Raw genomic sequence first — 17,486 nt, forward strand, 5'->3', positions numbered from 1 at the left:
CGAGCTCATTTTCCCTCTCTTCCTCTCTGGTGAACCAGTTTCTTCACTTGTGGACCTTTTCCTCTTATGAACAGCTTTGGCGTCAGAACAGTCCCTTTTCCTCTCAGTTGGGAAGTTGCCTGTGCGTGATGCCTTCTCTGAGGTGAAGGGTAACTCCACCTCCGGCAGGAAGTCCCTTCCCTGCGAGTGGAGAAGCGGATTGGCTTAGGTTACGGTGGACCATAATTTCAAATTACAATTTATTAGCACCACTTTATGGCACTCACTCAAAATTGTGGTGGGTTTTAAGGTAACAAAACAAACCTGTTCTTTTCCTTTGGGTTCATTAAGCAGGATATGCGTTTTCCTTCTTGAGATCTTCAACGTGGCTGCGGTGGTAATAGAGGAGATGATTGTTTTTCATTACCTCAGATTTGTGCAAACTGGTTTTGCAGTGCTAATGCACAACCATGTACTGCATTAATCTGGAGTATACCCTCGTGACACAAGGCACATCTCAAGCCTCAACTGAGAGGAAACTGCACATGAACATGCCCAGGGATAGAATAATATAAACAATATTAAAATGCATGTATGCATGTCACACCACACACAAAAAAAAGTAAAAATTAAAAGGTTCAAACAGACTGGACCAGTTTGAAGCCACATTGGACCAAAAACCAACACAGGACCACAGGTTAAAAAGGCCAAACACAATATATTTAAAATGGTCTTCCTCCCGCAAAGTGATCTGTAGGTGGCGACCACACAACATTCAGGCACTGGGGAATGGGGGCTGTTTCAGCTCTTTGGAGAAACAAGGAGGTTAAAAAGCAAGTCCAGATAAATGAGTCATAGTACGATCGTGATACATTAAGAAGAGGTCTTTCTACCTCAACACGTTGTGTAAGCTCCCATGGTTGGGCTCTTTTCCATTCTTTACACAGCACTCCCCACAAACTCAGTTCTGCCCAGTTCAGTATATCAGTCCCGGTTCTCTGCCGCCTTGGCCGTCCATAGGCTGGCAATTACAGCACACAGGTGGAAGAGTGAGAAGGGAATGAGATCCTCAATTGAGTGGTTTACTTTCCTTTTCCTTTGGGTTCCAGTTATCCTCCGAATCCTTTGTGTGGATTTTCCAGGTAAGAAGGGTGGTCCTTTTGTCTACAGCACAGCAGTCTCCTGAGCTCTGAAACATAGCTCACCTTGCACGTGCCACACTACTCACTCAAATGCTCTCAGGCCCATGTTAATCACCACACTCTTCAGGCTGCTTTCAAATGCACTGCCAACTGTAGGAGAAACCAATTACTTATTTAAAGTCCCACATAAAAGGTTCTTCTACCATATATTATGCATTATTAATTTTATTTACCTACCTTTTGACTTTATATCCACATAACCTAATCTCTTTTCTCCTATATTTAAAATGTGTCTTGGTCTTCTCTCTCCTGTACATCTGAAATCTATTTGTCACACACACACACACACACACACACACACACACACACACACACACACACACAAACACACACACATAACTTGTCTCAACAAACCCCAGGAATGCTATCACATTTCTTATAGTGTTTCATTCAGAGATGAGTCTTCCCTTTTTCTGTTTAACACAGAAACCCCATAGTGCAGCAGTCACTATTACTCCTGAACTTTGTCTCTGTTACTGAGTGAACATTTAGGGAAAAACCATTGCTTTCTGCCAGTCATGTTTGTGTATACATACAGTATATATGTGTGTGTAATTCCTTTTTGAGTGTGGTAACACTGAGAAAATAGGGTTGAGCCTCATAGTGGTGATATGCTGAGCATTTTTTTGTAGAAGTTTATGTAAAGTGTATAATGACTCTGAAAATACACAGGGCTAAACATTTATTATATGGAAACCTGTTGGCTTACATGGTTATAGTTGAAACTGTTTTGGCATTCAAAACTGTGAGATTAGATCATGTCGCAAGGTAATTCATAAGCTAATAATCAGCAAACAAGTAATACAGCACACACAGTCAAACATCCTGTCTTCAAGTTGCTTCTCCAATCTGTCTTTCTTTTCTTCCATCCATCATCTACCACTTTATCCATTTAGGGAAAATGCCAGCTGACATTGGGGGAGAGGCGGGGTACACCCTGGACAGGTGGCCAGCCTATCGCAGGACAAATGACCGATCACTCTCACATTTACACCTAGAGTCAAGTTAGAGTCTTAAATCAACCTAACCACAATCTGCATGTCTTTGGACTGTGGCAGCAAGCCGGGAAACCTGGAGAGAACCTCTTCGGGGAGAACATGCAAACTCCAAACAGAAAGGGCCCGGTTGGATGGAACCGGGAATCGAACCCAGAACCTTCTTGCTGTGAGGCGACAGCGCTAACCACTACCACCGTGCAGACCCTCTATGTTTTCTTTATTACCAATGCTGTTTCTTGGCCCTACAGCGCCCTCATGTGGTGTAGAGGAGCACGACCACCCATCACACCAGTCCACGCAACACATACACATCCCAAACTTTACTACACATTTTGTGTTGTTTTATATTTCAATCAATCTTAACTTCTTAACTTTTACGCACAGGTGAATTGTATTAATTGCCCAAATTTTTAAATTATTATAATTTGAAAATTGGAGGGATGCAGGCCAGCAAAAACAATAATTCATTGATAATACCGCTGTAAATTGAGATTGCAAAACCTGATGAGAATTATATATTTATTTTGTGAGCATTTGTGTGGTGTACGCTGTCTGACCACTGGACTGTTGTGGGAAACAAAGAGCCTCAGGAGACCACGGAACCTTTAGAATCAGAATCAGAATCAGAATCATATTTATTGCCAGGTAGGTAACAGGCTACATACGAGGAATTTTCTTTCGTGTCATTAAGATGCATGTAGCAGTCAACATATATACACAAATGCCCCCATGGACTCTCTAGACCTTGGAAAAGTTTTGTTTTTCTTCATGGACTATAATTGATGCTTTAATTACCTCTGTTAAGTTACCTTTGTTGTCCCCTCTGTTGGTTTCTCGAGTTTGTTGTTTCCTGTTTTATTTTGAAGTCATGTTCGTTGTGTCTCAGCACTTCCTGTTTCCCTGTCTCTTGTCTTTTCACTTTACTTCTCCTGACTTTGTGATAGTCTGCACCTGTTCCTCATGTGTCTCACCTGTTTCCCATTATCTGTGCCTTTTGTGTCTATTTAGTCTCTGTGCTTCCCTTTGTCTTTGTCTTTGTCAGTTCGTCTGTGATTCCTGCCCAGTCTGTTACTGTGTCTGGTGTCTCCTGTGCCTTGTTCGCTTTGTTTTTTCATCTGCACTGTTTTTTGTTAGTTCAACCTGAAAGACTCTTATGTCTCTTTTTTGTTTTCGTAAATTAAAAATAGTGTTTCTTTGGCTGACCCCTCCTCCTCGTCTCCAGTCGGCAGGCTGATCGACTAATCCTCCATCTGTAGTCTGGGCGCAGATGCTCCTCGTGTCAAGTCGGTTGCCCAGCCGACCCTTCAAGGTTTGAATTTTCAATAGCTCACTCATTTATAAATTTAATGACATCAAACCGACTGTTATATATCCATTACATCCTCTCACATCTTCCACATCTGTTAGTTTGTGAAAATCCAAAGGATGCCATAGCATCAATATTAGTGAGCATTTTGCTTTGATATGCATATTTGAAGGTTTGTATCTTCAATAGCTCAGTCATTTTAGAAGTTATTGACATCAAACCACCTCTTATATGTCCGTGACATCCTTTCCCATCTTTCACAGTGGTAAGTCTGTGAAAAAAGCCAAAGGAAATGCGATGGCATCAATATTAGTGAGCGTTTTGCTTCATTATGCATATTTGAAGGTTTGTATCTTCAATAGCTCAGTCATGTATGAAGTTATTGACATCAAACCACCTCTTATATGTCCGTGACATCCACTCTAATCTTTCATAGCTGTTAGTTTGTGAAAAGAGCCAAAGGAAATGCCATAGCATCAATTTTAGTGAGCATTTTGCTTTAATATGCATATTTGAAGGGTTTATCTTCAATAGCTCAGTCATTTTAGAAGTTATTGACATCAAACCACCTCTTATATGTCCGTGACAGCCTCTCACATCTTTCACAGCTGTTCGTTTGTAAAAAAAAAGTCAAATGAAATACCAAAGCATCAATATTAGTGAGTGTTTTGCTTTAATGTCCATATTTCAAGGTTTGCATTGTCAATAGCTCACTTATTACTGACAGGGCCCGTCAAGTTAGATAGTTTTGTTATTTGCGTTAATGTACTTCCTGTTTTATTTTGATAATCTGTCTTATGTCATTCCCCGTATCCTGTCAAGTTTCCCCGCTTATGATTGCGGTGCTCCGCCCTAATGTCTTCCACCTGTGTCTCGTTATCTTTCCCTCCTAGTCTATTTAAGGAGTGTCTTTCCTTCGTTCTGTGCCAGATTGTCTTTACCCCAGTGTGAGCATTTCAGCATTCCCAAGTGTTTGTCTCTAGTGTGTTTAATCCTGTTTGATATTTTGATCCACAATTTAGCTTAGTGTTTGTGGATACCTTTGCTTGTTGGACTGACCTCCCGTGTCCTGAATCTGTTTCAGTAAACTACCCTGAACCTTATGCCTGACTCTGGGTCTGCATTATTGAGTCCATGCACCTGCCTCTGAGCCTTAATATATTAAAGCTAAATCCTAACTGATAAGGATTCTAAGGGATTTGCTCAAGCCTTTTTCACAAACTAACAGCCATGAAAGTGTTGAGAGGATGTCCTAGACACATGAAGGGGGAATTGATGTCAATAAATCCATGAATGAGTAAGCTATTCAAAATGCAAACCTTTCATTTTTAAATTATAAATTTTTTAATTAATTGTTGTGAAATACTAAATGGCTGTCATTCTGTATAATGGCAGTGGTTTGGCATTCCTATGTCTAAAACAAAAAAGCAATTGAAGATTAAAATGGTTTGTCCCTGACAATGCCTTTAGTGACATGCGCACGGGGCAGACATTCAATGCTCTGCGCTCTGCACTCATTGTCATCTTTGTTGTTTTGATTTGAGGGTTTTGGGGTTTTTTTTATTATTCCAGGCTTTCCAAGGTAGTCTGTATCTCAGACCCCCAAGGCTGTTTAGCAAATCCAAAATGTTTTATTTATTTTATTGTTTTTTATTTTATTGAGTGGAAATTAGGATTTAACCATCATGGCAGTCATTTATGGTTCAAGAATCTGTGTCACATTTAAAGTGACTCACAATCTGAGGGGTATGGCCTCTTCAAAATTGAGTTTCTGATCCTTAATTACAGTGCCACCAATCAGATACCTTTGGACAAAGCTAGGCTATCAGTTCCACTGCAGTTCCAGTCTTTATGCTATGCCAGACCATCCTGGCTAATGTCACCATGCAGCCTTAAATATTTACCGTACAGACAAGAGACTGGTATGGATCTTCTGATCCTTTGGGAAGATATATTTCAAATAATGGTTTCACAATGATAAAAGAGAGGAGACTGATTCTGATTTGAATTTGAATTTTTAGTGACAAAAATCAAAAATAACAGTATTCAAAGGAAGAAAAGTCTTCAACAACCCTGAATCTTTATCAATGTGTTAAATACCTTGCAGAGCATTTTACTGTGAGTGAATATAATCTCTGTAGTAACAAAAGTATTGGATTATCATTCTAAAACAATATAAATAATAGTGAATCAAAATGTATGAATGACTATAATCCTCATCCTAAAACATTTAGCCATAATGGTATCTCAATGAGTTGGGAAAATGTGTAGCAGGAGGACTGAACTGATGTTTACTTCATCTATTAAATCTACTGGATTGCACATTATTTTAGGTTACCACACAGCTGCACAGTGAACTGAATCTATTGATGATCCTTGACTATTTTACCAGAACATTACATTGAGGTGATCTGCTAATCAGTTTATTTGCATTCTCACTTTGGTTTTAATTTTCACACAAATGCAGGTCGCACATACATTTGAAAATGTTGTGTCCAACTCAGATTGCTCCATAATTAGTTTTTTCTGTGTGTATCAATTATTCTAAACCAGAGGTACACATTTAATGTGAAAGAGCAAAAGCAGGGGAACAGGTAAACAAAATGCATCCTTATAAACCAAAGCAAAGTGATGCTGTATATGCTCACATACTCGATCTTCACATCTAATCATTCACACTGATAAAGTGTCATAAATGATATGCTGTTTCTACATTCTACTCATTCAGATTGCTGGTGCTGCACACTCGTAACTAAGAGAGCATAACAAATAAGGCAAAACCAAAATTCTCCTCAATATTTGTAAGTACTGCAGCTCTGTTCCCAGACTTCCCCCAGTGTGGCCTTGTAGGGGCACTGTCGTGCCTTCCTTCATCCTTCAGGCTTGAGAAAAGCACAACACTGAAGTCTCTTTTGCATACACACTCCACTACAGCACACAGTCACAGCTTCACTGGCATCCAGGACACAGTTTGTCAGTCCATCTGTGCGTAACGTCTCTGTCTCTGCTCTCCCTTGGCATCCCACAAGTCCAAGCGGCTGTGACGGGAATTTCGTTCGTCGTTTGAGGAGATCTTTAACAGGTTCTCAGCCATGGCATTGAAACTGAGTAGTCTTTAAAAAAAAAAAGGCTTTATTTTTTCTTTCTACTCTCAGTCAAGTCCCTGGCTCTGCTTATAGCAGTGTTCAGTGGATGTCTGTACATTGCTAAAAGAGTCGAGCTTGTTTCTTTAGCTCGTTCCTCTTCCACAGAGCCAGTCGGTCAAAATCCTCCACTGTCATACCAAACACTTGAACAAACTCCTCTGGAGACAGGTGACGCTGAGAGCACAGGGAGATGACAAAGTTATTACTTGAAGTCCAACATTTATCTGTCACACTCACCCATTCAAAGACTGCACACATATTACCAGTGTTGGCCAGTAACTCATTACTTAATTGCGTAATGTATAATTGCCAACCCTAACTCTCTTACAGAGTAAAACTGTAATGTGATTACCTATTATAATGTGAGTGACTCTAAAACCTTGGCAACTAGTTTTAAACTGGGCCAGGGTCAAAGTCCTCTGAGTAAAGTTAGAGGACTCATAACATACCTCCAGTCTGGCTCTGTCTACATCTTTAGGCAGCCTGTTGCGCCCCCTGGTGGTGACAATGAGGGCTTCATAGGGGTAAATCTGAAGGGAAGCAGAGGCAGCAAAGCTCTATCAGACTTCAGAGACACGGTTACAAGAAGACTGGGATATTTTAACATACAGGCTTGGGTAATTATGTTAACACTTTACCTTGTACTCTGCTGGGAGAAAAAAGAAAGATAAAAAAGTCAGTACAATAGAATAAAAGCAGCACTGAATTAAGTGCTTCAATCCAATAATTGGTAGGTGATTTAAATTCCTGTGAAATTACCTCTGCTTCCCCAGTTGACCTCACTGCCACTGTCGTACTGGTACTGGTAGCAGTCTGCACTCTGAGGCTGCAGATGCCGAAAAAACAAAACAGTTAAAAAAGAAAAGCCAGATGTAGAACTGAAGTGACTCATGTAAATTTCTAAAAGTGAAAATTGAACCAGAGATGCATTAAGTAAAAGGCATATACGACAGATAGATATTGTCATGGTATTATTCTGTGGTCTTACCCTTTGGAGGCCATTGCGTCTATATCCTGGTAGTGAGGCGGACTTACAAACAAAATCTAAAATACAGACAACAGTGGTTAAATATGACCTTTGTGAAAACAGCAGTTGCTTCAATTTCAAAATGCCAGAAGATGGCGCTCAAAACTAACAAACACTACTGGAATTTTGTGTTGTTAACTAACTGGATCCATCAAAAACCCATCATTAATAAGCTAATTCCGAGGCCCCCTTTGAAAATCATCTTAAACAGCTTAAGATTATTATCGCATGAATATGAATGATAAACTCACCACTGTCAGTGCTGTACTGAGAACGTGGAGCTGTGAAATAAAGAAATCAAACAGTTACAGGGCATCTTCCTTACTGCAAATCACACAACAGGCTGCTACAATCTTTCACCCCTGCTCTCCCCTACCTCCTTGCAATTTTGATTAAATTCCTAAAAATAAATGCAGAAAATCAGCGAAGAGATTTGACAGCCATCTGTCGAGTTTGGGGCTTAACAAAGACACCGAAAAGGAGCAAGTTGGGTACCCGTCAAGCCCTGGGAGCAACACAAAACATCAAAGGTGCAATGAGGCAGAAAGAGGCCAAAACTGGATCAGGGAAGTGGAGGAGGAAAATAAAAAAACAACAAGAGACAAACTCACAATCACACCAGCACAAAAACAGACCACACACTCCAACATCTAATCGCACCACACAGCTTGTCTGGTTACAAGGCTTTGTTGCCTTTCAACCGTAGCCAGCAGAGTCCTGATCAGTTGTGTCCCCTCCCATCCGAGAAACAGCTTTAATGAGAGATCTTACTGTTCATAAATAAAACAGGATATGGGACACCAGCTGTGAGAGAGAGAGAGAGTGAGATAGATGCACAGAGAGATAGATGGAGAGTCAACAGTAGAATATAGAGAGCAATTTCAGCAGAGGGTGGAAGAGAAAAAAAAAAAGAGTTGGATGGAGATGAAGACGGACTGGTGTCTGAACTTCAGGAGCTAAAATAACTCTCCCACTACGCTGCACGTCCAGTGAAGCTTGGTCCTTACAAACAGAAACAACTATGGCATGTCTGAACACCTGGTTGGACACTCTGTTTTCTGTTGCTTAAAATACTCAGAATCAGTGTGATCAGATATCCTTACAACAACGACAGGCCACATCTGGTGCTGCTGCTGGCCCACAACAGGTTTGGCAGCAGCTGTTCCCCCCTCTCAGCGTCTTTCCACATCAATTAACCACCCCGCCCGCAGCAGCCATGACCCGCTCTGACCTGCATCCACAACCTCCCTGCCCTTGCCCCAAAACCCAATGACAGTTTATGTTGAGGCCCATTAAAAAAAAGCACAGAAACGCATTTAGAGGTGGTGTTCGTGAATTTGAAGGAACAGACAAAAGAGCGAGATTCGTAGGGGGTAGGGTGGATCCTTACAGCCGTTGACGGTGTTGTTGTACACTGTGGTGCCATAGCCTGTGGTGTTGAGTGTTTCCTTGCTCCCACTACGCGAATTCCTCGCACTGCCCCAGGGGTCATTGTCATAGGAACCAGATCTGGCTTTCATCTCCTCCTTTAGGATCATCCTCCCGATGCCACTCCCAATCTGGGTTGAAAGAGAGCAAAGAAAGAGGCAGACAGGGGGGAGAAAAATGGAAGGAGACATTAGGGAAAATGCTTATTAAATGTACAGTGATTGCAAAGATGGTGATAAAGGCAAATAAAGAAAAGGAGGATAGTTTAAGCACCATACAAAAAAAGCTGGGTACTTATGGATATTTCTGAGGGATTTTTTCTTCATGTTGAAGAAAGTGAGCCATAAAAGAATGAAGCTCTTACTCTTTGAAGACTGTGACTCCAACTCTCTTCATCTCCTCCTGTCGAGAAGCGTCTCCTCGGTACTCGATAGGCTGAGCGGGCAAAGAGATGAAAGAGATCCCCTTGTTTGAATACAGAGCTCGGAGTGGAATGCAGTAAAGGGGCGGGCAGGTGAATAAATATGACAACCCAGACTTACAAAATCAACTGCACACCTACAGTATGTCTGCATTTGGTCCATTGGAAAATGAAAAATGGAGTTAACTGTGCAGCTTGCCAGGCTAAACTCGGTGAGATGATTCTCTCCTACCTCTGGGGGAGCTGGTGTATGGGTAGTAGTCTGACTCGGACTGGGTGTATGGCTCAGGAGAGTAGGTGGACAGTCTGGAGGATCTGAGAATGTCCTCGCTGGTCCTGCTTTTGGTGGCTGCGTCCATATGATTGTCTGTGGAGAAACGCATGATGTTACGAAAGAAAAGAAAAACAGACAGATCAAGATTTGGTTTAAAATAAAGATTGGCATTTTGGGAAATATGCTTCTTCAATTTCTTGGGGGCTGGAGGAGGGACGAGTACCATAGTGTAGCATTACCAGTCAGCTAGCCTGTTTCTATAGAGGTGAAAAAACAACCAGAGAGTAAAAACGAAGTGCCAGACTATTTCAAGTCATCCTGGTTTTTGTATGGATTGAAAAAACAGGATAGAACTAATCTGTGAGCACTATGGGTATTGGTATGTAGATTTTGTTACAGGGCCAGATTGGCTGTTTCCCATTGCTTCAAGTCTTCATGCTAACCTAAGCTAGATATCCGGAGTCCATATGGACAGACATGAGAGTCCTATCGATCTCAAATAGCTCTTAGAAGAAAGCAAATCCGTGTATTTTCCAAAATACCAAACTAATTGGCTCAAGACTGTCACTGTAGTGTGCTCAGGAGGAAATGTGTTAATGAACATCACAAAGATTTACAGCTAGATAGTCAATTCACTCCACAAATAAACATCAACCCACCATTCCTGTCAGAGATGATGAATATTTCAGCCAAGAGCATGAACAAAGCCAGTATTAACGTGAGTTCAGTTACTGCTCAGCCTGAGGCACACAGTCGTGTCATGAGTGGTGTGAGGCAATGATATTGATGCCACTCCGCATTAAAGAAGCACGGTCAATGGAAGTCAACGGGGGTGACATGCAATATTATGTCAGATAGATCGCTCTTCATCCTGTTAGCCATTAGCCATGCCAGCCCCGGTTCATGATCCATTGAATTCCCATATATATGATGAACCATGAGACAAGCGGTAGGTGTTCTCATCTTTGGGACTTCTGTCACTGGAAGTATGGTTGTGCAGTACTGACATGGGATCACAAACACCGGCAGTGATGCTCGTACCATACACACTCAGACAAACGTGAAATATCCATCTACCAACAGTGAGTGAAACAGCGAGAGGAGGGAGATACTTACAGCGGCAAGGTCACCGGGTAAAGTGAAGCAGAAGGTGAAAGGGAGTGAAATATAGTGATAGAGTGCAATAAAGAAAGAGGTGAAAAGAAAAGGGAAACATTATTGGAGCGTTCCAGAGGGCGATGTGATGATGTGAGAGCTTTGCTACCCGTACAGAGCTCAAGGACAAAGTCAGAAAAAGTGTGGTGTAACACAGCCTCTTTTCAATACAGGTAGCAAACTTGTAATCTGATTAGTAGATAACGGGCCATTGATGCACACAGTAACTCCACATGCCTGTTAAAACAAGAGGAAATAATCAACAGCTGTTCAGAAAGACAAAGTACCAGCATCGATCAAAATGACCTATCATAAAGATTGTGTTGAATGTCAGTATTCTAACAATGCAAGATGAAAGGTTTTTGAACTGCTGTTTACAGCAGATGCTGAAATGTTCAAAACTGTCTTCATCTGTCTTCAATAATCTAAAAAATGGTGAAACATTATGGCCAGTGATGTACTAATTATAGCCGAGTAACAAAGAAAGGTGAGCGTGTCTAGCACAGGTCGACACGGTTCACTAACTAACCCACAAATACCAACACACACGGGACAGAGCAACATGCAGGACAACAACAAAGATGAACTATCCTCCATCAAGAGATCGTCAGTCTTGTGACTCTGAGCTGAAAAGCCTTTTCCACTGTAATCTGACGAGGGGATAGTGAATCTTTTTCATATAAATGTTTATGCTCAAGCACACTATCCAGATGGCTGAGCTGCATTTAAGTTTAATGGCTTGTAAAAAAAAAAGAAAAAGAGAGGCAAAAATAGCATTTTGTTTCAACCGCGCTGCCATGCTATTTGCCTGAATGACAAAAGAAAGCCACACAATTAAGAAATCAGACTTCCCCTCTCACACACTTTGTCTGTTTTCTACAAAAGTGAGCACAACAGCTGTCTCCAGATCCTTTAAAAACACAATCACAGTATCTGTTAAAACACACACTGACCGCTGGCTAACAAGGCTGGGCTGGGAAAATAAAGACAAGTCTCCACAGTAAATATAAATATATTTTGCAAGTTTTCCATCGTGCCTTGTTCCACTGTTAGCTTCCATTCTGCTGAATTGTGTGTCCTCAGAGTCCCATGTACTCTACTCTACACTTCACGCCTGAGCAAACTTCCCTTCATTCATGGCCTCTTCCAGCCCTATTCACTGACAAGAACCTGTCGTGCTGTGGGGACTGCACGCCGAAGGCAGGCATGCGCGTGTGCTTGTAAGCATGCACACTGCACACCTCTCCACCTCATCACTTGTGCACTAAGTCGGATTGATTGTTTTTCTCAATTTTAAAAGGGTTAGTTGTAAAAGGGCAAGTCGTACAAGTCGAACTCTATTTCACTTGTGCATTTGAAATCACTTCCATTGATCTTGTTTTGTTTGCGATGGCTTCAAGTTTCAATGATAACTGGGACATCAATAGTACTCAATGCTAAAGCACAAGGGGCTGTTGAAGTACGTCGATAGGTCTGTGAGAACATCTACATCGAGTACTCAAACACAGCATGACTAAACTGACAGGAGGACAGGCAGGCTAAGGCGGGGGGCTAACTGCACTGTACCAGTTCTCTGATAGATTGGAGGCTTCCTGTAGATGTTGGGGTCCCCTGTGGCTGAGGAGAGAAAGAGGAGATGGAGAGGTGAAACGTGGAGGAGTGAAAGGAGGAGGTGATGTGAGTTTCTGTCGTGGTGACGGCACAGAGGAGGGAGAAGGTGGAGGTAGGAGGGACAGTTGTAAAGGAAGGTAAAGATGCAGTGTAAGGGGAAGAATAGGCCATCATGGCAAGCAATCATGTGCATTATAAAAAGATGACATAGTCACATTTGCACCCCCCCACCCCACCCCAGAAAGTGACCTTTCTGAATGATTAGCATTAGTGAATAATGGCAGATGAAATCTTCCTGATGCAGTAGAAAATTCTACAACATTGTGAGTAAGGCGATGGGGAGATGAGGAGTCCTACCTGGTACATGAAAATGTTTAGGGGGCTGGTTTGTGGTGGGTGTGCTTGACCGCCCCTCTTGGCTGTAATAAGGTGAACTCCTGCCACTCTCAGAGCCTGCAGCCAGCCACAGCCAATCACAGCAGAGGAAACATGAGCATGAAAGAAGGGCCTCAACACATGCAGGTGAAAACTAAAGAGGCTTAAGCATTCGTTCAAATTACAAAGTGACATCGGGGAACTTTTCCACTTGTGTAATGACAGAGATTATTGACTTGTCTGTGGTGTGTCAATGCACATGTGTAAGAGTTAGCCTATATGCAATGACAGCCGAGGCGCAACTGAGCATATGAGATAGTCAAAGAAGTGTTTCCTAGAGAAAGGAAAGACACCCATCCCTAATGTGGCAAACATTTGCTGATGCTGATACCACACAAGGGCTTTTTTTTGCAATATACGGTAGTGGTAATGTAAAAAATATTGGAAATGACAAGCAATTTAAGCTCCATTGAAGAACCATTTTGATATTTTGGAGATATTCGCTTTCTTGCTGAGAGTTAATGAAAATATTGATACAACTCGTGTGTACGCTACAGTTGAAGCTACAACCCGTGGCTAGTTATCTTGCCTTAGCATAAATACTGGAAACAGGAGACTGACAGTTAGTCTGACAAAATCTGGGGACCGGCACTGCTACAGCTTACTGATCAAAACCGTTGATCAGTTTTTTTTTGTTTATTACAAAAACTGAAGATAGTAAAGAGAGTTATGTACATATTTTTTATTATTTACTTTTTGTTATGTCCTGAAGATGGCAAAATCACGGTGATGACACGACAGAGGTGCTGATAAGTAGCTGGGTTTTGTTACCTTCGATCATAACCAGGTTCTCATCCAGTCCAGTTACCAGACATTATGCTGAGCTAAAATAAACGGCTCCTGGCATTAGCTTCACTGAAAGGACCGATAAAAGGCTGGTATCAATCTTCTCATTCTCATTCTCACCAAGAAAGCATATTAACTAAAATGTTAAAATAGTTATTTAAATGACCGTCCCTTAAATGATATAATTCCCAAAAATTCAAAAGAAAATACAGCTCAGAAACTTCACGAGTGCTTTGATTTTGTTTAATGTACATTTCACATTATGATGATGAGCATGATCGACTTGATTTTATTTCAACAGACTGATACATAGCTCAGAGGTTAAAAGCAGACAGCCAGGAGTGAATACTAGAAGACTCACCGGGGTAGGCATAGTGCTGCGGGGAGCGAGGCATGATGGGTGACATGCCTTGACGACTGTATGTCGGTGAGTCTATATATCCTGGACTGGAGCACCTCCTCTGCTTCAAATCCAGGCTGTCATAGTCCTAGAAAGACAAGGAGGGAACGAAAAGCAGGGGGGCAACAGGGAGACAAATAGCTTAGTGACAGGTCAAAAATGACAAGAGTTCACTTGTTTCAACTCGTCCTGAGTGCTCTGCTACTTACCCTGGGAGGAAGAATGCTTACCTGAGAATAGGGAGAGAGCGTCCCGAGTGACTGGAGAAACAGTAGAGGGAAAAGAGTTATTATTTGTACTGTAGCGCCGGAGGGGAAGAAAAAAACTATGTGTCATGTCTCATCTTTATTAACAGGAGCACAAGAAAGAAGCTAATTTCAAATTCAGTTTGTGCTTTTCGGTGGGGTTCGCTGCGTGGATTAAAGTGATAGCTGGCAGCCACATAACCATTTTAAAGTCAGGTTTGTCTTAAGTTGAATTATTAACACTTTAAATCCTTTGCTTTTTTTTTAGCAGTTCATGAATACGTCAAGTTGCGGTTTTACCCCACGCTAGGTGCTGGAACTATTTCTTGTTTGGGCTCAGTTAATGAGATGAAGAGGTTATCATAGGCAGATATTCCTTTTTAGACAAAAATGTCATATTATCCCATTTGCAATAAGCCATTTACCAGAAAGTGTGAATAATCGTCTCAAACTTTAAACAAATACAACAAAATATTCACAAAATTGTCATACTTATTATTCCAAGTATTTGTTTTTTTTTGTATCCTGTCTTCACGAGGAAGTACCCATGATTTTAAAAGGTGTTTGGTTAAAAGAATATTTTTAATCCATGTTCCAAAAAACGATGTTCACTGCAACCAAAGTTCAAAATGTTTTAAAGAAAACAAGATCCTATTGTTAAGTTGACAGCTGAGTAAAGGCAGCAAATAATTGACAGTGAAGAGAAAAAAAGGGGAAAAGCTTCTGGTTATGCACCAGCCCCTTGTTGCAAACTATATGTTTTTTATCCAATTCTCCAATCCCAATAGCCAGTTTGTCGGACTTACATTTACCCAACGTTTTGCTGAATAAAACATGAAAAACCAACAAACAAACAAATGAACATTCTTCTAATAAGTAACAACTAAAACAAAGTGTTTATGGACCAGTGAAGAGACCAATGCTAAGTTTGGCCTGGAGTGTGTAGCAGCAGTACCTCCCCATAGCTGTAAGTGTCTAGCCTCTCATCAGAGGTGTATCTGTGGTAGGGCTGGTATGAGGAGGATATGAGGTCTGGCTGTTGGACCTCGTATATGGCCTTGATCTTTGGCAGGGCTGCTAGGTCCTTATAATCTAGGATGTCATTCTGCACTCTGGCCTGGAGAGAGGACACACACATACACCCACCAAAGACAGAGACAACAGCAAACACGACCCAACGTCAGCCACGTGGACGACGCACAGCAACACAGCAGAATGGAAACTCCGCCAGCGTGCTGCGAGCTGATCATGCAGCAGCGACGGGAGCGACACGGAGCTGATGAAGCACACGCACATCTGCACATGCAGCTTGTGCGTGTGCGCTCATCAGAATTACACATGTACGCTGCAGATCCTGACAGCAGTGTAAGCTTCTGACCTTCAGGAGCTCAGCATGTACGAACATGTACTAAAGCAAAGCAGAATGAGAGAGAGAGAGAGAGAGAGAGAGAGAGAGAGAGAGAGAGAGAGAGAGAGAGAGAGAGAGAGAGAGAGAGAGAGAGAGAGAGAGAGCGCATGCTTACACTGCATTTCTCCCTCATCCATCACCTCAAACAGAAAGGTCATTGATTATGAGACGAGTGAAGGGCAGAGCTGAGCAGAGAGCGCTGACTCCTGCTCGCATGCAGACAACACTTGACATGCCAATACTGGCGACATGCAGCAACGCCCAGTGAGGAGAATACGGCCGGACCACGTTCCACGTATGTCTGAGGCTTTGTTTAGGAATGGAACTGGTCCAACTGGAGCGCTCGAGTGACAACCATCACATAAACCTAGCGCATTCCTTCTCACACACGTTTCTTTTTTTTAAAATGCGCGAACGCTCACACACACACACGCACACACACACACACACACACGCACGCAATGTCTAGGTGAGTGGGTCAATAAATGGGGAATTCTGTTGAAATATGAAAGTTGTTTATAAATTCAGGGCACCTTGTTATAGTGCTTAAAGAATTAAAAAGCCTTTTTATCGCTCTGGCTTCATAATTAAAAACAATACCAAAGCACCTCAGAATTTAAATCAGAACGAAAACCAATGAAATTAAAAGTCAGGTGGCAAAACCCTGAGGAAGATCATCCTGCAGACAACACATATTGGTCTTGGTCTTTTTAAACATTTGTTTTTGCACTTAAATGAACACCCTAATGTACCATGAGTTGTTGTGATTTCATTCCCTTCCTTATGGACAGCATTTAGCCTACAAGTGCATTAGGATTACCTACTTCACAAGCTGGATCCTTGAAGACTTTCAACGACTGGTGGCACTTATTGCAAAACTTATTGGGAGTCATCCTCTGGGGACAATGGATGTCTGTACAACATTATATAACAATCAAAACAATAGAATAGAATTCTAAGTCTGGACCAAAGTTATGGGCCGAGTCTGTCATGAGTTTTCATCCAGATTTAGATTTAATCAGCATGACTAGATGTTTTTTCGACATGTAAATATAAATGCTTTCTATGAAACGATGACAAAAGATGGTCCTCATAGCTACTGTGTAAAGCATAAATACTGACATAATCTTGATTTTTGTGATGGAAAAAGAAGGAGACTAATATGTGTTGGTGTCATTTCTTGTTGAAAATGTTCATATTTTCCCACATATTTTGAACTCCTGCCACATGACTAATGAAAACAGAGAAGGGAGGATACAGACAAGTGAACAGGCCAAGGGAGTGAGCAGCCTTTGGGGTTGGTGCCTAACCACTCAAGCCTATGGGTAGTGCTTGTGTCTCTGGTGTAGCGACTGTGCTTTTAGGGGAAGCTCGAGACAGCGGCAGCTAAAAGTGACTTTAAAGCTGCACACTCACAGGTTACTTACACATATAACCCTGCTGGGAGAGCCGACTGAGGAGCCTGGTGGAGAGATGGACGTCTCTGACAGGCGTCTGTGCTGTGAGATACGAGCAGACAGAAGCAGAGAGGGGAGAAAGCACAACGTGAAGAAATTAGCGTTTCCATTTCATTTGAACAGTCTCATGTCAAACTCTGTCTCACCCTGAGTCTCCTCTCTGCTCTCGCTGCTTGCTTGCATAATGGGTGCCACACCTCACATCCTG

General features: G+C 41.8%; 1 protein-coding gene across 13 annotated transcripts in view; it reads right to left on the reverse strand.

The window, feature by feature from the left end:
* Positions 1 to 5,481: 5,481 nt before the first annotated feature.
* Positions 5,482 to 17,486, reverse strand: part of ablim3 (actin binding LIM protein family, member 3) — a 39,669-nt gene continuing 27,664 nt past the window's right edge. For 2 of the 13 annotated variants that reach the window (XM_035650590.1, XM_035650581.1), the window contains exons 8-23: positions 17,425 to 17,483; positions 17,249 to 17,320; positions 15,369 to 15,530; positions 14,378 to 14,428; positions 14,130 to 14,256; positions 12,905 to 13,000; positions 12,503 to 12,553; positions 9,740 to 9,856; positions 9,451 to 9,521; positions 9,049 to 9,217; positions 7,910 to 7,939; positions 7,620 to 7,675; positions 7,391 to 7,457; positions 7,270 to 7,280; positions 7,081 to 7,161; positions 5,482 to 6,805 (exon numbers count right to left, since the gene is read on the reverse strand). In XM_035650590.1, coding sequence (XP_035506483.1) covers positions 6,692 to 6,805; positions 7,081 to 7,161; positions 7,270 to 7,280; positions 7,391 to 7,457; positions 7,620 to 7,675; positions 7,910 to 7,939; positions 9,049 to 9,217; positions 9,451 to 9,521; positions 9,740 to 9,856; positions 12,503 to 12,553; positions 12,905 to 13,000; positions 14,130 to 14,256; positions 14,378 to 14,428; positions 15,369 to 15,530; positions 17,249 to 17,320; positions 17,425 to 17,483 — 1,334 coding nt within the window. In that variant the 3' untranslated portion in view covers positions 5,482 to 6,691. Of the gene's footprint in view, positions 6,806 to 7,080; positions 7,162 to 7,269; positions 7,281 to 7,390; positions 7,458 to 7,619; positions 7,676 to 7,909; positions 7,940 to 9,048; positions 9,218 to 9,450; positions 9,522 to 9,739; positions 9,875 to 12,502; positions 12,554 to 12,904; positions 13,001 to 14,129; positions 14,257 to 14,377; positions 14,429 to 15,368; positions 15,531 to 17,248; positions 17,321 to 17,424; positions 17,484 to 17,486 lie in introns of all 13 variants that reach the window. The other 11 variants (XM_035650583.1, XM_035650585.1, XM_035650584.1 and 8 more) reach the window with 11 other exon arrangements.

Source organism: Scophthalmus maximus, chromosome 9 (genome assembly GCF_022379125.1).
Source record: "Scophthalmus maximus strain ysfricsl-2021 chromosome 9, ASM2237912v1, whole genome shotgun sequence".
NCBI classification, from domain to species: domain Eukaryota; kingdom Metazoa; phylum Chordata; class Actinopteri; order Pleuronectiformes; family Scophthalmidae; genus Scophthalmus; species Scophthalmus maximus.